This window comes from Phalangium opilio, unplaced genomic scaffold (assembly GCF_054372755.1).
Source record: "Phalangium opilio isolate 3A_F unplaced genomic scaffold, DU_Popi_V2 ptg000089l_1, whole genome shotgun sequence".
Lineage (NCBI taxonomy): Eukaryota > Metazoa > Arthropoda > Arachnida > Opiliones > Phalangiidae > Phalangium > Phalangium opilio.
In genome coordinates, this window is record NW_028324194.1 from 1,063,766 (window position 1) to 1,090,950 (window position 27,185).

A 27,185-nucleotide genomic window follows, 5' to 3' on the forward strand; every position below is an offset into this window, starting at 1 on the left:
TGCGTTGCACCCTGTTAATTCAAAACAATTATTATTAATAGTATACATTAATTAATATTAAGGTTTTAATCAGAATGTATGCCGTCTGTCACCATTCCGAAAATATCTTAGTATATAAGACGTTCACTTTCTAATATATTATAACTGTGGTTTATCTACCTAATCTTTGATTGCTTGCCTTATCAGCAAATGATTGAAGCCCGGGATTTTGAATAAGGCAATGAACTTTGGTCAGTAGTATAGGGCTACATTTCGTACCACGGTAGAGGTATAAAGTAGGTGCGTGGGAACTGGGTCATGGGAACTTGGTCAAGGGAACTGGGTCATGGGAACTGGAGCGTGGGAACTGGAGCACGCCGCCGCCGCCGCGGTGAATCTTCGCGAGTTCCCCGCGAGTTCCTTCCCCCCTCACCCCCGCGGGGTTTACCGCGCGCGCCGCGAGTTCCTTCCCCCATTTTAACTCCGCGCGCGGCGCTAGTTTCGTACTATTCAATTCCAGGAAAAATTCTATTGTTAAATTCTTACTATCTACGTAGTGATTAATGCTTTTGGCATATATTCTATAGACCCATACTTAAAGAGAGTATCTTATGTATAGACTTATGGTGATAACTTATAGCGTATGAATACAGTTGTATTGTTATAGTGAAATCAATTCTAAATAAAGGAATAGGGTAATAGAATTTAAGCTTAGCAATAACAATGGAATCAAAATTAAGCCGAGTATATTACGATTCTGAAAACCCTCTTAGTTACGGAAGCGCAAATAAATTGAAACAAGGAGTAAAAAGTATTTCAAAGAAAAAAATTGAGACTTGGCTTCAGTCTCAACCCACATACACTATTCATAAACCAAGGAGAATAAACTTCCCTCGAAATCAAACTTATGCCACAACAGCTGATGAAGTATTTCAATGCGATCTAATTGATCTACGACGTATCAAAAAGCATAACAAAGGGTTTCAATACATTTTGACTATAATAGACGTATTCTCAAAATATGCCTGGAGTTATCCTTTAAAGAATAAAACTAGTAGAGAAGTTTTAAGCGCATTTCAGAAAGCGATCAAAGAGAGAAAGCCTTTGCGTATTAATGTTGACCAAGGCAGTGAATTTCTATCAAAATTGTTTAAAGAATATTTGAAGAAAGAGGGTATTCAACTCTATACAAGTGTTGGAAGGATAAAGTGCGGTGTTATTGAAAGATTTAACAGAACGTTAAAGGATAAAATATTCAAACTATTTACAAGAACGAAAAAATATAATTATATTGGTAGTTTGCCAAAAATCATGAAGGCCTATAACTCTAGTACGCATTCAAGTATTGGTTTCGCTCCAAAAGATGTTAATATCGAAAACGAACATTTAGTATGGCAGCGTTTGTATGGCAATCAAAAACCTGCTAAACCCCCAAAGTTAAAGATTGGTGATTTTGTCAGACTGTCAAAGAGTAAACCTCTTTTCGAAAAGGGTTATAAAGGTTATTGGACGAGGGAAATATTTACCGTATCAAAAGTTCTTTACAGAAATCCAGTTTGTTACGTAGTTAAAGATTACAACGACGAAGAAATAAGAGGTGCCTTTTACGAATGCGAACTTCAAAAAGTAGTCTACTGATATATGTCTATTGGCAAATAAATAAATGTTCATTTTAATCTAGTTAACCATGTCGAACGATTCATTTTATGTTACACTCGTAAGTTCGGCTTCTATGAATGTCTTTCCGGATAACACGCAATCTCATTTTAAAGTTCAGTTACCAGCTCCTTTAAACTTAGTTGGTAATTGGCATGTGGGGCTTGCCGAAGCATTTTTACCCCAGGCCTGGGATAATGTATCCGGCGAGTATTTATATTTCAATGCTGGAGTACATGACTATACTGAAAACAGCTGGGACCAGTATAAGATACAACTTGTCGCGGGAAACTTGCGTGGAGACGAATACGATGTTTATAAGAGTTTAATTAAATCTATTAATAATACCATACCCCTCGAAATACGACGGTCGGTTTATATGTTTATCACCTACAGTGATGACAATGAGAAGGCTTTTTGCGCTCTGAGAGCTAAAAATGGATATGAAGTTCAAATACCGGAAGAAATGGGTAAAATCTTGGGCTTACCCTTCATGGATTGGATCAAAGAGAGATACACTTTTCCCGAAGAACTGATTAAAAGAAAGAAAGACGATTCTTTAGAACTAAATAGTTCCAATAATTTTTTACATATAAGAAAAAGAAAAGGCCCAACGAATCCAAGGGAAATTACTCTAAAAATTCAACCCGGCCAGTATAACCACATTGAAAATGTTATTGAAGCAATGCGCCACGCAATTCCTCGAGAACACAGTAGTAATTTTGTAATTAAGCTTAATCCCGACGGAAAAGTAAACGTAAAATGTGAAAATAACTATTATTTGTGTTTTAACAAAAATCAGTCTGGTCTAGGTAGACTATTAGGGTTTCATATGGACAAAATGGATAGACCCCTTATGGATGAAACTGGAAAAAGTGTTGCCGATATAGACAAGGGTACGGCTAGTTTGTATATTTATACAAATTTAATTCTACCACAAGTGGTTGGTGACGTTTATGCCCCTCTTCTGAGGGTTATACCAATAATAAATGATAAATCTTCTAGCTTAGCTGTACATAGGTTTCAAAACATTGATTATTACCCTTTAAGATGTCCATCATTTGAAATGATCGAAATTGATATGAGGACAGATTTCGGAGAAAATATTATGTTTAAATTAAACAAGTCCGTCATAAAACTTCATTTCATTCTCAAGCATGTCACGAAGTAACATATATCTAAACTACTACTTGAGCCAAACCGGAAATGGTCTTAATCACTTCCGGGGGCCTGTATTTCAAAGAGGAAACGGGCTCGGAAGCATCTTCAAAAGTTTAATTAGATATATTACACCGATATTTCGACCAGCAGGTAAAGTGTTAGGTAGGGAAGCTCTCAGAACGGGGTCGAGAATAGCAGGGGATCTCGTAGCAGGAAGAAACCTAAGAGAATCATTGAAATCAAATTTGAGCGAAGCAGGATCAAATTTACTACAAAAGGCTAGCCAACACTTGGCTCAACAACAAACGGGCCAAGGACTTCGCAGAAAGCTGAAGCCTAAAAAGCGATCAAAAAAGAGAAAAAGAACGAAAACCGATTTTCTCGATTAAAAATAACAATGGTTGAAGGAATGATGTCTGAACTGGATTTGTTCGCGGAGCCACCAACAAATTACAACATAGAAAATAGTGATTATGCTATGTATAAAGCTTTGGCTTCGCTTTCTGATGATGGACCAATTGAATGTTTTATCCCTGGATCTAATGACGTCTTTATGGATTTGTCTAAAACCTTATTGCAAGTTCGAGTCAAACTAGTTAAGGAGGATGGATCTTCTTTAACTTCCCAAGACAAGGACGTTGGTCCTACAAATTTATTACACGCATCTTTATTTAGTCAAGTTGACGTATTTTTTGGAGATACGCAAGTTAATACACCAACGAATGCCTACCCATATTTGGCATTTTTTGAAACACATTTAAACTATGGTACAAGTGCCAAAAAGTCTTATCTTTCTTCAAAAATGTATTACAAAGATGACCCTGTGGGCGCTAGTAAAATGTTTTTACCCGCGTCAAACAACGACAAGAATGGAATGCTGAAACGAAGAGATCGGGCTGCCCTATCGAAACGCATTGATATGTTGGGTGATTTACATTTGGATGTATGTCGAATGAGTCGATTTCTCATTAATTATATTGATGTACGGTTTCGCTTCATAAAGTCAGTTAATGAATTTGCAATTATATCTACAGCAGCACTTAATCCTAAATTTAAAATTAAAATTGACGATGTTACATTATTTATAAAAAAGATTAAAATAAATAATGAGATTATGTTAGCTCAGGCGATGGTACACGAAAAGCACAATGTAATTTATCCAATTAACAGAACAGTGTTAAAATACTTTTCCATCAGTAGCGGTTCCACTGACATTATACGAGAAAATGTCTTTATGGAAAGACAACCATCACGCGTAGTTATCGGCTTAGTTAGAACAACGGCCTTTAATGGAGCCCTAGATTTGAATAGCTTTGAATTCAATCATTTTAATTTAAGCTACTTGGCACTAACAATTGGAAATCAAACATATCCCAATCCTCCGTTTACACCCCACTATGCCGTTAACGAGTATTCCAGAGAGTACCTCTCAAACTATACGGCCTTGGATTTGTTCAAAAGTAATAAAGGAAACTGTATTACCTTCGAAGAATTTAAAGAGGGTAACGCTCTGTACGCGTTCGATCTTACACCGGAAGAACAAGCGGGCGCTGAACATTTGTCAAGAAACAAACAGGGAAGCCTAAGAATATCTATGAAGTTCAAATCTCCGCTAGTCCATAACGTAACTGTAATAGTGTACGCCGAGTTTGAATCTGAAATTATTATTTCTAAAGATCGTACCGTGATTTATAACCCATCGGGATAATGAATACGGTGGAAATAATCGAAATTTTAACGTGTGAACCTGTAACAAGACCTTTTTTCCTCGGTGTATTTGCTTTCGATCAAAAACCATTACCGCCAAAGCAAGCTAAATATTGCTTTTGTCTAAATACGGAACCTTCATCGAGTCCAGGACTTCATTGGTTAGCAATATATGTAAATAATAATGTAGGGAACTTTTTTGATTCTTATGGAAATGATCCCTCTTATTATAATCTTAGCGATCTTTATGTCTACGCTAAAGAATGGTTTATAAACCCTGTACCTGTTCAATATCCATTATCTTTAACATGCGGTTTACATTGTATTTTTTATCTAGTTAATGCCTGTTACGGTTATAATCTAAACGTTATTATTCAAGATTTATATAAACCAAATTATTTAATGTATAATGAAGCTTTGGTTCTATTGTTTTTATGTAATCATTTGTTGAAACATCAAAATAAATATTGCAATCAATAAAAAAACGTTTATTTAAATTTTTCTTTCCATAGTGTAGTGGGTACAACAGTTTTTTATCTTTTCTGGTTTTACGTTTAGAATGAAGAGGCGAATATAGTTCTTGAAATTTTTTAAATTCATCTAATGATTGAGCCACGCTGTTTTTACGTAGAGTTTTTTTTCTTTTGGGTGGTGGAGACTTAGCCGCTATAGCCGTAGCCGTAAATGGCTGCCATGTCAAGGTGGACCCGCTAGGTGGTGCTTGAAAAATGGTGGAACCCTGTGCAGAAGCGATAGGCATAATGGGGGTAGTTGCGTGTATTCCTGTTAGGCTCGGAGTAATGGGTAAAGTAGCGGTAGAAGTAGAAACCACCGGGGTAGAAGGTAGCGCTGGATAAGTTGTAGGAGGTGCCGATACGGTTTTTACGGTAATGGGTTGTACTAGTTTCTTCATATTTAAATATTTTTGCAGGGTTTCCAAGTATTCTCTAAGTTAAGTTTCTGTAGACCCGGACTTTCGAAGAATGTTATGCATTTCTTGATCTAGCTCAGATAATTCTTTATCCACCGGGTCCAAAATGGTATTAGCAGGCACCAAAACCATTTTCTTCATGTTAAACTTTTTATAGCTGAGATAGCTCTAGGGATAATACTAGCCAGTAACATTGGCCAAAAGGCTCCGCCTGATTGATTAATCATCAACTGACGCTTCTTACTTAATGGCAAAGACTTTTGAGCCAATAGCCTTATAACTCTCCTGTGACGTTTTAAATGATTTTTTAGTTTGGAGGTCAAAGGTATCCCGCCGTGTGTAATGTTAAAACAAATATTACAAAGCGTCTTTAATTGATCTTTGGTACTGTTTTTTAGAATGTGTTTTCTTTGAATTATATTGCTTCGTTTAAGCAAAGTTAGGTAGGGGTATTTCTTACGAAGTGAGACCGGCAGAATCATTGTATTAAATAGATTAAAAATGCGCCGTCACTCTTTCTTATTCGTCGATAAATACGTACATATTTCCATCTGGAGGGAGGACATTTGTTCTAACTCGTAGACATTCATCCGTGGCTTGATGACAGTCAATCAAAATGTACGAGTGCGGCTTTTCTGTAGCAATGGCGTAGGCCTTCACTAGAAACTGACTTTTTCTAGGAAAAACTTGCCTACTTAAAAATTGTATTGGCGATGAATCCCTGGGACATTTGAATATTAAAATATAAACGCAATTTAGGCTAATCAATCTGAACTCTTTATTTTTACTAAATAAGCTCTGTGTAATTAAAATTATGCTGGTATTATAGTGGTGACTCCCCTTAATAAACATATCAGCTATTTCTTTACTATTACCACATTCTGAAGCTAAATCATCCAACACCAGGAGGTTATTTTGATTTCTATTCCAAAATTCTTCGTTATTCGGAGGTAACCCTTCCAAAAATTCTATTTCAGGGATTTCCCTTTTCAGATCATCAAATTTATTTTGGTAAATTGAATAGCAATAAACTATCCGATCTGGTTTTGGACTAATCATGCATGTTCTATATCTTAATAAATTAAAAACCCACGATGATTTACCACACATGCTAGAGCCTGCGCATAACATCTGAAAGGGCGCCACAAATTTTATTCGACACGCCATGGTTAATAAATGTAATTAAAATGAACCAAAAAATTCAACACTCGAATATTTTATTGCTCAGTTCGAATTGTATATATTTTGAGTAACATTTTTTCCACCTTTCGAATACGATCTTTAAACCTTAGCGCATCGTAAAGGGCGTAATTACGTCTATCTTCGATAGGTATTTCAAACACAGTTACATTTGGTGAAAAATGTACATTCTTTTTAGATCTACTCATCCTGAGTTGTCTCTGTTAAGTAACCATATGCAAATGTATTAAAACCCTTAACTACGCGCTTCTTAAATGTATATCCAAATGTCTTTTCCATTTTTTTATTTATTATTGTTGCCGTATATTTATCTCTACGTACATTAAAAGGAACGGCTACTTTAATTCTTTTCGATTGATTATGAATACTTTCAAATATGGAGTCAAAATTTACAATATTTTCATTTATTCGATTTTGAAGACTTAAGCCCTTTACTTTCACGATAGTTTTGTTGTCTGTAGTTTTCAGGGCGTAACATTTTGGAGCATTGCAAACAAATTCTAAAATTGATTCCTCTCCCAGTTCGTTTACCCAACACCCCAAGTTAATACCGGTGGGGGGTATGTAGTCCCCCTCTTTTGCAACAAAGATTACGCTATCAGTAACCATATAAAGTACACGCTCATTCAACTTTGCAAGTGTTTCATAAAGAGTTAATCTACCATAACATGAAACAAAGCTGGCAACATAAGGGTTCCCCTTATAATATGTGGGTTGAAACTCATCCTTAAAACTATACGTTAACAAACATAGCTCTTCGTTTAGGCGCCTTAAATCTATAAGTTCTTTTGTGTCGTCTACTAAAATGCCAATTAGATCTTTATAATCATCTATTATGATAGACTTTGGTTTGTTAGTATTTAATCCAAATTTTCCCCATAGTGAGTTCAAACAAATTTTTGAGATTGCTCTCATAGCAGGGTTTTTAGTTACCTCACCCATTTCGATTTTGATTCCTTCAGTCTCATAAATTGAATCTAAATATTCCCTCTTTTCTTCGAAGGTTTTAACTGAGGAGGGGAACCCCGAGTTGGCCTGCTTAATCTTTAAAAATTTATTTACGTAACCACCGAAAAGTCCGTCGCTTACACCTTTTTCATATTTGAAAGTTTCTTTATAATGATGCACTTCTGATATTTTTAAAAGTTTGTAACCCATTTCCATAGCTTTATAAATTTCTGGGGTACACCACACGCCCGAAATTGACCTTTCACCATCGCTATGACTACAAAGTTCAGTATTTTCTTCGATTACACAAGATTTACATAAAGGAAAATACAATCGCCCATTATGTCTGTAGGGTAATACAGGAATGTACAGAGCATATGGGGGTAACAATGTCGCCGACATGATTCCAAAATAAGCGTCTTTCCGATAATCAAAATTGAATTGAATCACCTCAGGGAAATGCTTCGGGTAAATACCATATTTATTTTGACTAGGGTATAAAGACATAATGTCAAAATATAAAATACGTTAATTTTTACTTGGATCTGCTTTATAGTATAACTTTAGGGGTTCGCATCTTCCTCCATAAAGCGCTGATCTTGATAAGATAGGGTCACACACTTCAACTGAATTACAAAATTCCCTAAAATCTGAATTTTCAGCCATCAGTTTATCGTAATCACATTCCCACATAGTAATGATCTCAGCCCTAGGATGAAGCTCTTTAATGTATTGTATTCTATCAAGTCCTTTTTCGTAAATAACTTTATTGGTTTCCTTAACTACGCTATTCCACTCACTTCCTTTGTAACACTTTTTACACGCGTGATATAAACAGCCCATGAATTCTAAATTTATTTCCGGGTCACTACAATAACCATCAACTGCATATGGTCCAATTTTCTTTTCTCCTGATGCTGACATTACAGTTTGAATCTCGACGTTTCTTTCCTTACTTACCCATGCCATCCATTTTATGGCTTTCTTGCTCTGGTTACCTGAACCACGGAATCCAGGGTTTGGAACGACACCAAGGGTATTCTTCTGTAAGTATGTGTGAAGATACACCGAAGTACAAGCTCCAGCTATGGTTATCGCACCGCAATTCATTGGGTCTAAACCCGTTACTGTTTTGAAATGGTTACGAAAACAGTCTACACCCTTCTGAAGGACTTGGACATCAGCCACGCAATATTCTTGTAACTCTAACATGGCATTATAAACGGGTTGTTTTGACTTTTCACTATACCACTTTTCAAAAGCTATGTTATCATCTTTTTTCATAAACTCTGGCTGAAAATAAGATTTATCGGGAATTTTTCCACAATAATCTAAATTGTTTTTGTTTAAAAAGATATATGGGAAAAACTGCTTGCAGGTTGAACCCAACTGAAATGTCTCCGAAAAAGCCCTTAATGGTATAGCCAGAAAGGAAAAACTACATATAAATTTTAAATTTTGGTTTTTAACAAACATTGCTAGCAGTTTTGCTCCATCGAATATAATTTCTATTTTTCCATAATTATGGATTAACCATTGTAAAATGAAAAACCCGTCATAGGCTCTCATGTTATGAGCAACAATAGTAACATTTTCAAACCTAGGTTTGGTTACTCTACGTCTTTTGTTGTCTCTTGTAAAATCAATTTTTTCATCTACTTGGGTTAGGTATTGCATAAATTTGTCTACGCAATCTAGTCCTCTAAAAATGTTATAATCCTCTATTTGCATAGCAGAAACTAGAAGTATTGGGGTATGAAGGGAATTATCTACTATACATTCGGTATCGAAATAACAATAAGTTGTTTCCTTATACTTTTTAGTAAGGGGTTGGACATAAACAAAGCCTAGGCGGGTGTTCAATTTTACATTTTGGGCATACTTTACTACATTTGTGATTTTTTTCAATTTCCTCGCAGCAAATTTTGCATCGTTTTACTTTTTCACAAATTTTATTAGTTCTATGTATTTGGAAACATTCGGGACCTTTAAAATACCTATTACAATCTGGACATTTCACGACGTCCAAGGATGGGCTCTCGTGGAATGTCTCAGAGTAACATCGCCAACATTTTGTGGGTTCATTATAACATTTATGATTTGAGGCCCTAAATACATTACTACCCAGGTAGCAATCACACGTGTACATATGGTGGATATTTGGTGTCTGTGGTGTTCAACACGTGGCACACCAACGAAACACGTGTTTATTTCGGTGTTTCTATGGTTATACAAACACGAATAAAAATGACGTTGAATGTACACGTGTGTTTCCAGTATATTACACGAGATTGGAACACCATATTTATTTCGTGTGTTTCTTATACTACACAAACACGTGTTCATTACACTAAAAATAAACAAACGTTACAAATAATTTTTATAGTTTTATTAATACTAATAAAACACGTGTATAGAACACTATATATCAACGAATCTTGCGCAAAAAATTAAATTACGTCGTTTTTGCGTGTCTCTAACACTAGGGTATATTTCTGGTGTTTTTTTATACTATTCAATCACGTGTTAAGAGCACCAAATATCAACAAAAGCTGCGTAATCTTATAATAGACGTGGTTTTTTCGTGTCTCTAACACTTGGGTATAATTCTGGTGTTTTTTTATACTATTCAATCACGTGTTAAGAGCACCAAATATCAACAAAAGTTGCGTAATCTTATAATAGACGTGGTTTTTTCGTGTCTCTAACACTTGGGTATATTTCTGGTGTTTTTTTATACTATTCAATCACGTGTTAAGAGCACCAAATATCAACAAAAGTTGCGTAATCTTATAATAGACGTGGTTTTTTCGTGTCTCTAACACTTGGGTATATTTCTGGTGTTTTTTTATACTATTCAATCACGTGTTAAGAGCACCAAATATCAACAAAAGTTGCGTAATCTTGTAATATACGTGGTTTTTTCGTGTCTCTAACACTAGGGTATATTTCTCGTGTTTTTTTATACTATTCAATCACGTGTTAAGAGCACTAAATATCAACAAAAGTTGCGAAATCTTGTAATATACGTTTTTTTTTCGTGTCTCTAAAACTTGGGTATATTTCTGGTGTTTTTTATACTATACAATCACGTGTTAAGAGCACTAAATATCAACAAAGGTTGCGTAATCTTGTAATATACGTGGTTTTTTCGTGTCCCTAACACTTGGGTATATTTCTGGTGTTTTTTTATACTATTCAATCACGTGTTAAGAGCACTAAATATCAACAAAAGTTGCGTAATCTTGTAATATACGTGGTTTTTTCGTGTCTCTAACACTAGGGTATATTTCTCGTGTTTTTTTATACTATTCAATCACGTGTTAAGAGCACTAAATATCAACAAAAGTTGCGAAATCTTGTAATATACGTGGTTTTTTCGTGTCTCTAAAACTTGGGTATATTTCTGGTGTTTTTTATACTATACAATCACGTGTTAAGAGCACTAAATATCAACAAAGGTTGCGTAATCTTGTAATATACGTGGTTTTTTCGTGTCCCTAACACTTGGGTATATTTCTGGTGTTTTTTTATACTATTCAATCACGTGTTAAGAGCACTAAATATCAACAAAAGTTGCGTAATCTTGTAATATACGTGGTTTTTTCGTGTCTCTAACACTAGGGTATATTTCTCGTGTTTTTTTATACTATTCAATCACGTGTTAAGAGCACTAAATATCAACAAAAGTTGCGAAATCTTGTAATATACGTGGTTTTTTCGTGTCTCTAAAACTTGGGTATATTTCTGGTGTTTTTTATACTATACAATCACGTGTTAAGAGCACTAAATATCAACAAAGGTTGCGTAATCTTGTAATATACGTGGTTTTTTCGTGTCCCTAACACTTGGGTATATTTCTGGTGTTTTTTTATACTATTCAATCACGTGTTAAGAGCACTAAATATAAACAAAAGTTGCGTAATCTTGTAATAGACGTGGTTTTTTCGTGTCTCTAACACTAGGGTATATTTCTGGTGTTGTTTATACTATTCAATCACGTGTTAAAGCACTAAATATCAACAATGGTTGCGTAATCTTGTAATATACGTGGTTTTTTCATGTCTCTAACACTTTGGTATATTTCTGGTGTTTCTTTATACTATTCAATCACGTGTTAAGAGCATTTAATATCTACAAAAGTTGCGTAATCTTGTAAATTACGTGGTTTTTGCGTGTCTCTAACACTTGGTATATTTCTGGTGTTTTTTTATACTATTCAATCACGTGTTAAGAGCACTTAATATCTACAAAAGTTGCGTTTATCGAATATCCCTGCTAACACATGTTTTTTAAGAAAGACCACCTCAAGAGTAGACGTCAGGGTTGCCATATTGGGCTGGAAAGCAGCCAATTGGGCTTTTTCTCAAAAATATTGGCTTGAAATTGGGCTTGTCGGGGTTTTTCTTTGGCTTTCTGTACTTAAAATACCGCCAATAGGCGAAGATCATTAGAATGCCCAAAAAACTGAGAAATGGTGCTTTCAAACCTTTTGAGCGGCTTATAATTCGTCAATTCATGATTAAATAAAATAGTTTCCTTTTGTCTTGGGTTTTAAAAATGGTGTCAGTATAGAATATGCATTGAAATTTCTAAAAGAAAAACGAATTTCAAATTTTCACGATAAATTTTTGGGCTGGATAGCCTAGATCTTAGGCAGTTTTTGGGCTTTTTTCGAAATACCGTTTGGCTGTTTTTGGGCTTGTTTCCAATTTGATTTTGGCGGGTTGAAGGTTTTCAATCTGGCAACCCTGGTAGACTCCGCGTTAAGTTGGGTCGTTTCTCGAATTCACCGCGGCGTCATTCGATTTTCATTCCTTCGGCGCAAATTGTCCGCGTGCTTCAGCGAAATAAAATCGGGCCTTCGGCTTATTAGGCTAGAATTACTTCAAGCCAATTTTAAATTGAATTTCTTTGCCGTTTCCCGAACATATTAAGAAGGTTGACTAAAACAAAGCGAATTAAAGTAAGAATTTTTTGATTGCATAACTAATTTTGGTTTAAACAATATTTAAATCGTTTCATATTTATATAGCGCAATACTTTTCGATCTTCATTATTTCCTCCCAAATTGTCCGCGTGCTTCGGGCCTTGGCTTATAAGGCTAGAAAGATTTTCAAGCCAATTTTAAATTGAATTTCTTGGCCGTTTTCCGTACATATTAAGAAGGCTGATTGAAGCAAAGGGAATTAAAGTAAGATTTGTTTATTGCATAAATAATTTTGGTTTAAACAATAATTAAATCGTTTCATATTTATTCTTATAGCACAATACTTTTCGATCTTCATTATTTCGTCGCAAATTGTCCGCGTGCTTCGGGCCTTGGCTTATAAGGCTAGAAAGATTTTCAAGCCAATTTTAAATTGAATTTCTTGGCCGTTTTCCGTACATATTAAGAAGGCTGATTGAAGCAAAGGGAATTAAAGTAAGATTTGTTTATTGCATAAATAATTTTGGTTTAATCAATATTTAATTCATTTCATTACTCATATAGCGCAATATTTTTTCGAAGAGATGGATTTTTTCTAAAAGCCTACTGTATACTTCTTTATATCGGAGGTCAGTTATTAGATTTTTGGTTTTCTAGCTAATTAAAATAGGAATTCTTTGCCTGTATTTAAATCTGGTCGTTTGTATTTAGTACCCTCAAATTCAGCATTCTGCTTTTAAATTAACAAAAGCGAGACAAACTTCTGGATTTGGATCCTTTGATTTACGATAGGAGTGAAGTTAAAGTAAGTGATAAATTTATTTGACAAAAATAGCACTGTGGTAAAAGATTTTCATCTGCGCTAGCGTACAATTGTATACCAGCTCGGCTTAAGAATTGGATAGCGTCGCTCGGTTTTGCTTTTGACCCAATTTTTCTATATTTTTTAATTTTTTTTCACAAGTCACTTTTTGTAATATCAACCCGGTTTGCAAAGTAATCCACCTTATTGAATTCCCTACGGACGGAAGTTAGGCTTAACTTGGGATTCATGGGCCGCGTTCAATAGAGCTCACCGGTGTTTCACTGTACAGCAATTTACTGACGTCACGCTGATCAGCGATGTGACACTGAGCTCAGGAAAAAAAGTTTGTTTCGCGTTGAGCCGTTGAGGAAGAGGTGCTAGTTTACGATGGAGGGGACTCGGGAGTACGGGAAGAAATTTGTCTGTCGTTTGCTACAGTACGTTTTATTTCCTTTTGTAGCCAACGACAGACACATTTTTTCCCGTTACTCCCCTCCATGAATCCCGCTCAAAGCGTAACTTCCAGCGATAGGGAATAAGATGGATTTTTCTGTTTTGTGAACCAAGATTGCCCAGACTTTCTAAGCCAACTCCTTTAATGTTAACCCATTTTGCTAAGCCTTGGGAGGGGAATATGGAATGAATTGGGGGGGGGGAGGGAATAAACGGAACCACCTTGGTGACGCTTGTATATAAAATTTAGGTATCTACAGTATACTGCGGCTCTGATGTACAAAGTATCAAAAAGGCAAAGAATTCGGAATGTTACGGCAGCGCTAGCGAAACATTTGGCTGATGTACAACCAACTGAAACATTAGCGGCGAACCAATTTGTCGAGCCATTAGCGAACCAATTTGTCGAGCCATTAGCGAACCAATTTGTCGAGCCATTAGCGAACCAATTTGTCGAGCCATTAGCGAACCAATTTGTCGAGCCTTTAGCGAACCAATTTGTCGAGCCTTTAGCGAACCAATTTGTCGAGCCTTTAGCGAACCAATTTGTCGAGCCTTTAGCGAACCAATTGGTTGAAACTGATGGTATAACAGGTATAGAACATAGTGATGAGTCAGATAACGAAGGAAATGTTTACGGTCATGAATCCAACACTGGTGAAAACTCATCTAGTGATGAAGAGGAAAATGATGAGGGGCTAAAACGTGATTTAAAAGACTGGGTTTTAAATTTTGGCATTAGTCATGCGGCACTTAACGGATTATTGAAAATTTTAAAACCATTACATAAGGATCTACCCATAGATTCAAGGACTATTCTTGATATTCAGAGTCAGGTAGCTGTTAAAGTTGATCATCTTCAAAATGGAGATTACTACCACATGGGACTAATAGAAGGATTGCGGGGAAAACTTAAGTTTGGCTTGCAAAATCAAACTGACTTGTTAACACTACTTTTCAATATTGATGGTGTTCCAGTTTTTAAAAGTTCGAATAGTCAGTTTTGGCCTATTCTCGCCCGTTGCATAAATACGGTTGACAATTCGCCATTTGTGGTAGGAATATTTTATGGCAATGGAAAACCAAAGACTTTAGAATTGTATCTAGAAAAGTTTGTAAATGAGGCTCGGAAACTGACAACTGAAGGATTAGTGTACAATGAGGTTTTCTACAAAATAAAGCTAGGACCTTTTGTGTGTGATGCACCCGCAAAAGCATATTTAAAATGTGTAAAAAACCATAATGGATATTACGGGTGCGACTATTGCGAGCAGAAAGGTACATATAAGGATAAAGTAATTTTTAACGAATTGCACGCCCCACTAAGAACTGATGAAAGGTTTAGAAACTACTCTCAAGTTGACCATCATAATGAGAATATTCATTCCCCATTACTAGCCCTACCAATTGATATGATAACTAGTTTTCCTATCGATTATATGCATTTGGTTTGCTTGGGCTGCACTCGAAGAATTTTAGTTAGTTTAATGAAACCAAAGTCAAGAGTTAAGCAGAAAAGAATTATCATTGATCAGCTGTCAGACAAGCTGCTTAAAATCTCTAAACAAACGCCTGTAGAATTTTCACGTAAACCTCGAAGTTTAACAGAAATTGACCGATGGAAAGCCACTGAATTTAGACAGTTTGTGTTATACACAGGCTTTTTTATATTTCAAGGAATATTACCAGATTATCTTGTGAACCACTTTCAAATGTTGCATTGCGCAATGTATTTATTATGCTCAAAGAGTCCCAAATTAGAACATATTAACTATGCGGAAACACTTCTTGAGTCATTTGTCTCTAGTGCGAGACAAGTTTATGGTAAAAGTATTTATGTGTATAATATTCATAACCTTCTTCATATTGCGTCGCACGCTCGTGTGTATGGAGGGCTAGACAATTTTTCAGCCTTTTCTTTTGAATCGTATCTTGGTCAGCTTAAAAAACTAGTTCGCAGCCCAAGCAAACCTCTACAACAGGTCGTTAACCGACTCGTAGAATTAAATCAGATTGAAGTAATTCCTGGTACGACTCCTAGTCAAAACCATATGAATGTAAAATATGAGCATAATAATGGACCATTATTAGAAAGTTGTAAAGGTTCTCAATTTAAAAAACTTTCGGTAAATGGGTTTACTTTAACCAAAAAAGCTGGCGATAACTGTTGTGAGTTGAAAAATGGCCAGATTGTTGAGGTACATAACTTTATTCTAAGAAATGGCGCAATTTATATTATTGGCAAATATTACAAAGAAAAAGTTGATGCTTACAAATATCCTTGTAATTCCTCGAACTTGGGAATTGTAAAAGTATCCCATTTATCATCTTTAAAATCATGGCCGGCAGGCTGGTTTGCCAAAAAATGTTATTTCATGCCGGACTCTAACTTGTCAGGTATTGCAGTCCCACTACTGCATTTCAACTAAGAGTTGAGGTTTGTGAGAGGAGTTAGCGAACCCTCTAAATTTATTGTGCACTAAAATAACATAATTTTCTTCTAATATCTAGGATATTTGGCTTCAGTGAGCTTGCCACAACATGTTTATGGTCGTAGAGTTCTCGGAAAAATCTGCTACTGGAGACATCGAATGCGGTGTTATTAATAGAGCATGGCTAGATGAAAGTGGGAAAAAATGCTTTTGGCCACCTTATCGTAATGCTGAAAGACTAGTCAAAGCAATATTGAATTCTGAACAACCATCAGAGAAATGGATCAAGTATGGAATAACCAAAGTGTTTTACGAAACAGGTATTATTAAAATTTATCTAATAGCATAAGTACAATAACTTAACATAAGTACGCCGTAAAGTCAATTACCCATAAAATTTAAGCGGAATATGTCACGGTCGTTATAACAATTTGATATCAGTTTATTTCGATTAGAAACTTGTGTAGAATTGGATGGCGTGTAAATCAGATCTTATCCAAAAGCGCTTTATTGGCACATAGTTATTGTACTTAAACTAGCTGTTATACTGTGTCAAGGTGGAGTACTACAATTTAATTAAATAACCTGCAATATATTAGACAATTACAAAATTGCGGAGAATAAGGCAAAAGAATGTGAATTAAAGTCCGATGTTGCAACAGACTGCAATGAAAATGAAGATCAAAGCAATCGTAGGAAAAGGAGAGACCCGCTTAAATCTCATTCCTCTAAAAGGAAGAAAAATGCGCGAGAGGGTGACTTAAGCAGTGATGATGGTATGTTGCTTTCCTTAATCTTAATTCTAATCCACAAATATCACACAAAATACATATGGCTATCTTTGTAAGCGTAATTATCTTTTAATTGAAAAACACATTTTTTTTTAAGATCCTCCGTCAAAAGTTAATGAACCCAGTTTGCCTAGTATACCAAATTTTCCGTTGAACAACAGTCATTCCGAATCACCTTCGGATCCAGGTGTGTAAAGTACTCTTCATTAAAATCATTACCATAAAAATTTATTTTTGAATTCTGACTACAATCCACATTTTGCAGAAAATGGATCACTTAATTCTTCTAGTGAAATAAGTACTCCTTCAAGACCAGCTATCTCCTCTAAAAATGACGAGGATGAAGTTTCAATTCCTCCCCAAAAAAAAAATTTGGAACAGTCAAGACGGGATGATGGACCAGATATAAACCAATCTAGTGACTTAAATCGAATTAATTCTACATCATGTTGTAAGAATATCACTTAGCGTTTAAATAGGAGTATATCGTTTTAAATTACTTTGCCAGGCTGTAATTTTTCTTTAACGATACGCTACCTCTTCCAATTTTCATCTGCTTTTTTAATATATTTTGATTTATCATCTATATAATAGGTTGTAGAGAGCTGATCGATTTAATAAAGCGAGGTCAAAAGCTTCAAGAAGCAACGTTGCGAGAAGTTGAAACCCTTAAATCGCAATCGATGTCGAATTCTAGGATGCTTGATAAAATTGTAGTAGAAAAAAATCCTCAAAGCTCTAAACTCGAAGTTGATCATCTCAATTTACCCCTTGATTCTGAAGAATCTTTAAAGAACTTCGAAGAGTTTATAGTTGATAAAGAAAACCAATTAACAGTGGTGAGTATAATTTTATATACAATAAAAACGGCTTCATTTATGTATAAGCAATTCTAATAACGTACTAATTTTACTGTCTTACAGATTTCATTTCTTGGTGGTTTAGGGGGGAAAAGCGTAGGGGACGGAACTAGAAGAGTTTTGTCTACCCTTTTTAAAGACAATCTTGCTCAACAGTATAATTGGCAAGGTCATGGGAAGCTGCCCTTCAAAGTTTTAATGGCGAAAGATGTAGTAATTAGTAAGTATTAAATTGTACTCTTAACACAACCCGACCAATTATACCTACTTAATTTTGACTTTGGGGATTTTGTAAACCGGTGATTATGGCTTAGGCATTTGTCAAAATAGTAAGAATATTTGTTGATGTTTCCAATTTGAGGATTATGTCCAGCGAGAGAGAATATTTCCAATTGTAAAGTTCATCAAATAAAAACCTCCTATATATTCTTAGGCTTAAAGGGATAATGAAATAGAAAACATTTTTAATGTGCATAAAAACATGACTTTATATCAATATATAATCAAATATAAAAGTTGTGATTTTTGCTCGCTAAGCCTATAACTACATTTTTGCAGAAAGTTCAGCAGATGTAAATTGCTTTAAAAAAATTTATTGCAGCCATGGCTTAATTGAACGTACAAGTACTCCCTCTTTTCTCCTGTCAAGGTTTAGCCCGCTTGAAACCTCGTTAAACTTAACTTCAGCGTTATTTATGGAATTCATTCATGAAGATTTAAGCCGATTTCATAAATTAATTCCAAAAATAACGCTGAAATTGAGTTTAACGGGGGGTGAAGGGTGGTGGACCTTGACCGAGGAAGAGAGTGAGTTCAAGTCATTTTCAGCGGCCCCTGATTGGTCGCAATAAGTTCCGTTCTTTAAAGAAATTTGCATATTCAGAATATTCTACAATGTGGAATTAGGCTTAGCGAGCTAAAATCTCAATTTTAAAAATAAATTATATATAACGATAAATTTTAGAGAAGTTATATTGATGTTTTGTGCATATCTATAACTTTTCTATTTCATTATCTTTTTAATTAACTAGAAAAACCCTGCAATCGTTAGGCCTAACTAGAAAAAACCCTCCAATCGTTAAGCCTAACTAGAAAAAACCTCCAATCGTTAAGCCTAAGTAGAAAAAACCTCCAATCGTTAAGCCTAAGTAGAAAAAACCTCCAATCGTTAAGCCTAAGTAGAAAAACCCTCCAATCGTTAAGCCTAAGTAGAAAAACCCTCCAATCGTTAAGCCTAACTATAAAAACCCTCCAATCGTTAAGCCTAACTATAAAAACCCTCCAATCGTTAAGCCTAACTATAAAAACCCTCCAATCGTTAAGCCTAACTATAAAAACCCTCCAATCGTTAAGCCTAACTATAAAAACCCTCCAATCGTTAAGCCTAACTAGAAAAAACATCCAATCGTTAAGCCTAACTAAAAAAAAATTATTACCTTGAAGGTGCTGTTCGTTCAAACTACAATTTCAAGAAGGCACAGGAGAACGAAATCGAAAATGTAATAAAGGAGTGGTTGAAACAGGCACGTAACAGGCTCAACAAACAAAAAGGCAATAGTAAAAATTAAAATGGAAATGACTGCAAAAAATAAATTTTGAAACCACAATTTATGGCTCTAGTATTATTTAAAATGTAATATTTAAACTATTATAAGGACGCTGTTTGGGCGCGTGATGGTTTGAAGATTGGGCGCGTGATGGTACGAGGTTTGGGCGCGTGATGGTACGAGGTTTGGGCGCGTGATGGTACGAGGTTTGGGCGCGTGATGGTACGAGGTTTGGGCACGTGATGGTACGAGGTTTGGGCACGTGATGGTACGAGGTTTGGGCACGTGATGGTACGAGGTTTGGGCACGTGATGGTACGAGGTTTGGGCACGTGAATTTACGATGTTTGGACACGTGAAAGTCCGTTACTAGGACACGTGAACGTCCGATGATAGGACACGTGAAAGTCCGATGATGGGACACGTGAAAGTCCGATGATGGGACACGTGAAAGTCCGATGATAGGACACGTGAAAGTCCGATGATGGGACACGTGAAAGTCCGATGATGGGACACGTGAAAGTCCGATGATAGGACACGTAAAACTCCGATGATAGGACACGTAAAACTCCGATGATAGGACACGTGAAATTCCGATGTTAGGACACGTGAAATTATGATGTGCATACACGTGGAAGTATGATGTTCGGACACGTACATTATTGAAGTTTTTACACGTGAATCTATGTTTTTTGAACACGTGAAGAATACGTTTATACGGTGTTATTAAACACGTAAAAAAAGGTGACATAGCAAACGTTATTATCACGTTTTTGGTTCACGTTATTTCAAATAGCCCTAGATCACGTGTAGCACACGTGGTTTTGCTACCTGGGTAAATGTTACTAAGCATTTGTTACAATAAGAAACACATCCGAACATGGCTGCTAAACTTTTAATAACATGCATATGTGTATCTACAAGCAGAAGGAAAATTTTTTTTTCAGCGTAAATTTCACCTTCATAAATTTTCTTAAAATTATTTTCAGCGCTAAACACTATAATTTGGTATTCGGGTTCTAAGATTTTTTGAAAAGCCGAAATCTGTTCTATACTAACGGGTCCTACCGGTAAGTTAGCTTCATGGTGAAGTTTTAGGGCCTCTTCCCTCTGTAGCGGTCTGTTAGGTGCCTGTATTCTACGGTATCGGTTATAGTCGAAACCAGATCTATCTTGTTTTTGTTGTTTTAAATAGGTTAAGTCCGCAACCATTTTTCCGCACACTATGCTTCGAGCATAGCAGAAACTAGAAGTATTGGGGTATGAAGGGAATTATCTACTATACATTCGGTATCGAAATAACAATAAGTTGTTTCCTTATACTTTTTAGTAAGGGGTTGGACATAACAAAGCCTAGGCGGGTGTTCAATTTTACATTTTGGGCATACTTTACTACATTTGTGATTTTTTTCAATTTCCTCGCAGCAAATTTTGCATCGTTTTACTTTTTCACAAATTTTATTAGTTCAATGTATTTGGAAGCATTCGGGACCTTTAAAATACCTATTACAATCTGGACATTTCACGACGTCCAAGGATGGGCTCTCGTGGAATGTCTCAGAGTAACATCGCCAACATTTTGTGGGTTCATTATAACATTTATGATTTGAGGCCCTAAATACATTACTAAATGTTACTAAGCATTTGTTACAATAAGAAACACATCCGAACATGGCTGCTAAACTTTTAATAACATGCATATGTGTATCTACAAGCAGAAGGAAAATTTTTTTTCAGCGTAAATTTCACCTTCATAAATTTTCTTAAAATTATTTTCAGCGCTAAACACTATAATTTGGTATTCGGGTTCTAAGATTTTTTGAAAAGCCGAAATCTGTTCTATACTAACGGGTCCTACCGGTAAGTTAGCTTCATGGTGAAGTTTTAGGGCCTCTTCCCTCTGTAGCGGTCTGTTAGGTGCCTGTATTCTACGGTATCGGTTATAGTCGAAACCAGATCTATCTTGTTTTTGTTGTTTTAAATAGGTTAAGTCCGCAACCATTTTTCCGCACACTATGCTTCGAGCTACGCAAAGATCGTCATCGTTTAAAATTGGTAAAAAAGTCCTCCCGTTTTTCATGTAATGTTCTAGTGATAACATCGATCTATTTCTGACTGATTTTCTACCCGATATTGGAATATCAGTTTTTAGAAAAATTGCATCAATTCTAATATCACCGTCTAAAATGAAATTACGATTTGATTGACTAACTTGACTTATAGCACCAAAAAGCCTATCAACTGTCAGTTCGTTCAACGCCATAAATCTTAAATTTATGGCATTTTCCAGCTGGTCACTTCTAACACAAAACCTGACTCTGTTGTAGTCTCTACCCGCGTTGATAATAGTCTCAATGATTGATTGAAATATGAGTTTCAATTTTTCATATAGTTCCGTCACACATATTTTATCAAGGTTTTTAAAGATAATTTTGTATTCGTAGGATGAACAGTTAAATTTCCTAGATCTGGCTACATTTACTTTAACTAATTCATAAAAGTTTTCTGCTCTAAAAATAGAAAGGTCTAGTGGTTCATCATCAGACATTTTACTACTTCAACGTAACCTTCTTCAAGATGCTCGATATTAGTTCTACTACTTCCGGTATATCGACGGCCTTCAAATCCAGTTGCTTCTCGCGCGCTTGGCCCCTATATTTCGTTATTAGACAACCCTTTTCTTTTATTTTCTCGATTTCCAACATCCCAGGCAAACAGGAACTTTGCGGTAACTTATTCAGAGATGCTAATTTCAAAACCTTAACTAAGTCGTCTACTATTTCAATGGGTATGCATACCCCCGATTTAAGGGGTATTCTGAGTAGAGCGTACTTTCTTATGTCTACGTATAATTTATTATTAAACTTGCATAGTTTAACTCCTATTTGTTCGGATTGACTAAACTGTAGTTGAAGAGTCTCCCAAGGGTTGCTGCTTTGAGCCTAGATAACATAAAACTATGGGGTAGTAAGAAAAAGTACCAAAAATATATATTTATATATATTACTTACCATTTTGAAGAAATTATTAATTTTAGCGGGGAGATTAAGCGAAAGCAATGAGGATATTTTGTAGTTTGCGGGGCGGTGGGTGCGGTATTTATATTGTTCAGACTTCTTAAAGGGAGTGTAAAAGGTAATTTATGTAGTTTATCATGCCTACCGCTTCTGTACGTGAAAGCAGGGGAAAATTGGCGCTACATACTTAAACGAATAGAGAAATAAAACTTAACAACCATACCTTTAAATAAAATTAAAATTTCTTGGAACTCAAGCCTTAGAAACAATGACGTTTTAGTTAATTCGAAGTTCTGGCATAGAAGGATTTTTCTTGGAATTATGACTCAACGCAACAATTAACTTTGAAGTCTAATGAGCCTTATATATGCTTTACTATACTTAAACTACCTTTGCCAAAAAATCTAATATCACTTCCGTCATACATTGTATAAATAGTAGTTATTGGAAAAATAGACTTATAGTTTCACACTCAAAGATCACAGGTAACATTAGGTCGATTGGTAGCGTATTGGCTGCTAAATATGGATTTCGAAAGATCCTGGTTCGATTCCAGTTATCGGTAAGTAACCTTTCAATCGACCTAATGTTACTTTTGGCGAATATTTTTATCTAATTAACAGTAGGTATTTAAGGGGAAATTTAAAACTTAAGGGCACATACAACATTCAGTTATTAACTTTAAAGCATCTCTTCATATATTTAAAATCAATATGGAATCTCGGTCACCCATGTCTTTGAGATCCATGGCCATTAGAGCCATGGTAGTAACAATGGAATTCGTTTTAGCTAATACGGAGCAAACCTTTAATGATATTAAGAAAACAATTCCACGCCAACTTTGGGGAGTATCTGAACAGGTATTTTGGAAAGCAGCTATTGGTGAACGAGGGAACCTGGGCGAAGAGGATCTATACCCCGAAGAAATGCCAAATTGGCTTTGGATCACAGAATCAGAAATTGAATTCGAAGTGGATAATCGCTTGACTTTTGCTCAATTTCAAGCTACGCAAAGGAATAGAGTTACCATCCCTTTCTTTTTATTGGATGGGTACCACCACATAGAATATGACTATTTTTTAAAAACATGGAGAAAAGGTGAAAGGAAATGCCAACGTAGAGTTTGCAGAGACTGTTTTGTCTTTTTTAGCGATATGGGCGAACCAAATACGAAATATCTAGCGGTAAAAACTCATACAGTAGTGCATCGAGACGACATGATGGTAGAAGTAATTTGGGACGTTCAGAAAAGTTTCTGTAGTAATTGCATAAAAAAACCTTTATTTAATATGTATAGTGAGGAATTTTGTTCGCATACTATTAGCAATCGTAGATCATTTACATTTAGAGACCAAGAAGAGGTAACTCATACTAAAGTGGCTCGTGTATCTTTTTTACATTAATTTTCTTATTTATTTATTGTAAATTGTAGTATAATAAACTTAAATTCTCAGTCAGATACATTGTTTTCATTTCTAGAGAAAAGGGTTTTACATCTCGCATTCCTAGCGAAAGGGTTTTACAGCTACCATTTCCAGTTAACAGGATGGTATGACTTTTGTTTCATAAGAAAAGGGTTGGATTTTCTGCCGTTTAAGACAACTAAATAGATGAAGCTCTATACGCATTGCTAATTTAAATGAAGAGGAGGAGGAGTTCGTTTATTTTTCGTTCATTACCCATTTTTGTCATGTATATTGATTTTATTTTAGTGGCTAACACCCTGGCACGTTTATAACTCAAAACGATAGTTCACTTTTAGAATATTTTTCTTGAAATTTATTAAAGTGCACATTTCAAACACTAGGCACCCTAAAACTAATTTAAATATAGCAAAAAATGTTACCTTTCAATGTGAATATATGTATTCCTTATTTAAGTTGATGATCACAAAAACAATCGTGGTTTTTTACTCGAAAATTACACGCTTGAAACCACTATATCCACACAAATTATATTTTGCACTCGTACTTAAAATCATTTTCATCAAAAACTTTAAACCAAGTTGAAAACAAAAAGCCTTTTTTAAAAAATTTTGACCATTTTTCTATTGAAATTTTAGATAACTTGGTAAGACCTCTAAATGACCGTCTTTAGCTGATTTCTAAGAAACATCCGATTCCAAGAAGTGCTTGTAACAGTAAAATCACGTGCTATAAACGTTCTAGTACATAATTTGTAATTGGTTAGTTTTTTAAACCTTCTACCCAGATGGTTAAGTCAGCCAATAAGCTTAGCACTTCTTAATACAAACAAAGGTCTTTCCATTTATATTTTATATAGCTGACTTGTAAATATTCCATAAGAACAGGACGTGACTTTGTAAATATCGCCTTAATTCTATGCCATTAGAAAATGCTTATAAAAAAAAAATAATCTAACTTTAACAATAGAAGTTTGTAACAAATAGTCCCAATGTAACAATAAAAACGTTTGTATCATTAGAGTAAAACTTAAGGCAAATATGACGTCATTCGTCGAACTGTTATAATGGACGTCATTCGTCGAACAGTTATAATATAGGCGCATTGATTGGTTGAATTAGATATGACGACATTCGTATTACTCTTTTTTGGAGATCACCTGAACTTTGAGGAAAAACTATATTAGGTAGGAACTCAACGTCGAAATCGTCATTTCTTAACCGCTTTAAAATGAACCAAGTTCACAATATTTCGGAGAAAGTAGAAGTTTGGGTTGGTAATGTCACGACCCCAAAGGTATATTTTAGACGTACCGACACTCGTGTACAAATATCATTAAAGAAACACGTTTGGTCTAATATTTGGGAGTTTTCCAACGAAATCGACGCTTTCTTCAAAGGAAATTCGCCGAGGTTTTCCGTCTGGCTACATCCAACTACTACCAATTTAAAGCTAGAATGCTTCGTAAACCGGAAAGGTCATATATTTGACATTAGAAAATACACGAGAGGATGTCGAGAAAAATACCACATTTTGTACGCTACAAGCGGGGGCATTTCCTTTAACCAATCTAGTTGGGATTATTTGAAGAAAATTAAAGCCCTCATAGACTTAGAGCTACACGAAAAAACAAGAGCCGTTGAAACTATGAGAGAAGCGATTCTGAAAAACGTAACGGAAATCTTATTGGAGATGACCCAATGCTGCGACAATACCTCTTGCCAAAACAAAATAGCCCACGATATTATGTGCGAGTCCGAAGAAACTGACTGGAACGAAAGGGTCGAAAAAAACCAAGTGAAAGCTTTAAAAGTAATTAACTACGATATTGTCATTGAAAAGTTTCGCAAAGATTTTGGTACTAATCTACCTATTGATGAACCATTTCTTTACAACTACATTGTAAACGATGTAAATGATTTAAAAACTAAACTGATATATATTTGAAGGCCTTGAATAAAACGTATTATAGACAGTTCGTGTTGTTGAATAAATAATCCCTATTACTGATTAGTCACACGCTGGGTATGAAAACAGAAAGGTTAAGGTTTGATGTTAGCGAGGGAAAACACCTCTTAATTCTTTAAAAGGACTGTCTCAGGATAAAAAACTAAAGGGATAGTCTCAGTATAAAATCTCAGTAAATAGTAAAAATTTAACAATAGAATTTTTCCTGGAATTGAATAGTACGAAACTAGCGCCGCGCGCGGAGTTAAAATGGGGGAAGGAACTCGCGGCGCGCGCGGTAAACCCCGCGGGGGTGAGGGGGGAAGGAACTCGCGAAGATTCACCGCGGCGGCGGCGGCGTGCTCCAGTTCCCACGCTCCAGTTCCCATGACCCAGTTCCCATGACCCAGTTCCCATGACCCAGTTCCAATGACCCAGTTCCCATGACCCAGTTCCCACGCACCTACTTTATACCTCTACCGTGGTACGAAATGTAGCCCTATACTACTTTGGTCTTGATAGAAGTCAGATAAGACTTAACATTTTCAAAATTCCAGCCCAAATAAAAACAAAATGGCGCCGAGAAGAAGCGATGACGTCAGAGAAAAAACAAGATGGCGCCCAGAAAAAAATGACGCCCAGAAAAAACAAGATGGCGCCCAGAAAAAAAAATACCACCCAGAAAAAAATGGCGTCGATACCATCGATACCATTGAATACCACTGAGTTAGAACTCCCCTTTTCTACCTACTAGCAGCATTCCAAGTATAGAGAATATATAGTAAAGCAGATGACACTTTACATCCAATAAGAATGTGCCATGGACACATTAAATCCTTCAATGGGGAAAAAACAGGAAATTAAGTGCAGAACTTATGGGAGAAATATAGTCTTTATGTGTTTTAAAAGACCCAGTTGCATACGCCTCAACTGTTAACCCTGCATTCTCATAACTACATTCACAACTGGTTTTGCAGTTTCACCTGGTTTGTTTCATTTCACCTCATATATATTCTTAGTTTGCCAACGCGGTTTTTAACGTTAATTACCACCAAAGCTGTATTGTGGTTAGACGCAATGAAAGTCAATATGCACCACAATAAGAATGGAAACTCCGAAGCTACAACCCGATTACGATAAGCCTTTCAATGATCTAATTGCCACCATGGTGCTTACATCTAGACCTTATTTAAACGTGTACTTAACTTTCGGTTCACTCTGAACCATTAATGTCTCTTCAATACAGACAAGAAAATCAAAACCCATAATTTACTAAATCTCGGGTCTCAATTACTTCCTCTTTGGTTCACTAAGCTAATTACTGATAATCCTTGATTTACCCGCCGGATCCTATGCCTTAGCTTTCTTTTTGTAATCACTATAGCAAAGATTATTGTA

The 27,185-nt window shown here is 35.6% G+C and overlaps 1 protein-coding gene and 1 long non-coding RNA gene across 5 annotated transcripts in view; one reads left to right on the forward strand and one right to left on the reverse strand.

Moving 5' to 3' along the window:
* LOC149646229 (uncharacterized) overlaps window positions 1-27,185 on the reverse strand; it is a 300,812-nt gene that overhangs the window by 256,141 nt on the left and 17,486 nt on the right. The window lies entirely within an intron of this gene.
* LOC149646242 (uncharacterized) lies at window positions 12,378-19,460 on the forward strand. 4 transcript variants are annotated; one of them, XM_089849757.1, is made up of 12 exons: window positions 12,383-12,548; window positions 12,618-12,776; window positions 12,849-13,007; window positions 13,077-13,141; window positions 13,224-13,317; window positions 16,282-16,522; window positions 16,802-16,978; window positions 17,091-17,180; window positions 17,259-17,444; window positions 17,588-17,832; window positions 17,917-18,073; window positions 19,297-19,460. In XM_089849757.1, the coding sequence occupies exons 6-12, from the start codon at window positions 16,312-16,314 to the stop codon at window positions 19,419-19,421; spliced, it is 1,191 nt and encodes a 396-aa protein (XP_089705883.1). In that variant the 5' UTR covers window positions 12,383-12,548; window positions 12,618-12,776; window positions 12,849-13,007; window positions 13,077-13,141; window positions 13,224-13,317; window positions 16,282-16,311; the 3' UTR covers window positions 19,422-19,460. The 4 variants fall into 4 exon arrangements, with proteins under 4 accessions (XP_089705881.1, XP_089705882.1, XP_089705883.1 ...); XM_089849758.1 differs by lacking the exons at window positions 12,383-12,548; window positions 12,618-12,776; window positions 12,849-13,007; window positions 13,077-13,141; window positions 13,224-13,317 and adding an exon at window positions 16,067-16,207; XM_089849755.1 differs by lacking the exons at window positions 16,802-16,978; window positions 17,091-17,180; window positions 17,259-17,444; ... (1 more) ...; window positions 17,917-18,073; window positions 19,297-19,460 and adding an exon at window positions 14,021-16,207 and having other exon boundaries at window positions 12,378-12,548; window positions 16,282-16,420.

Bases quoted from the DNA above. Each gene is read 5' to 3' on its own strand.
- LOC149646242 (XM_089849755.1), top strand. From the start codon at position 14,046: ATGTACAAAGTATCAAAAAGGCAAAGAATTCGGAATGTTACGGCAGCG.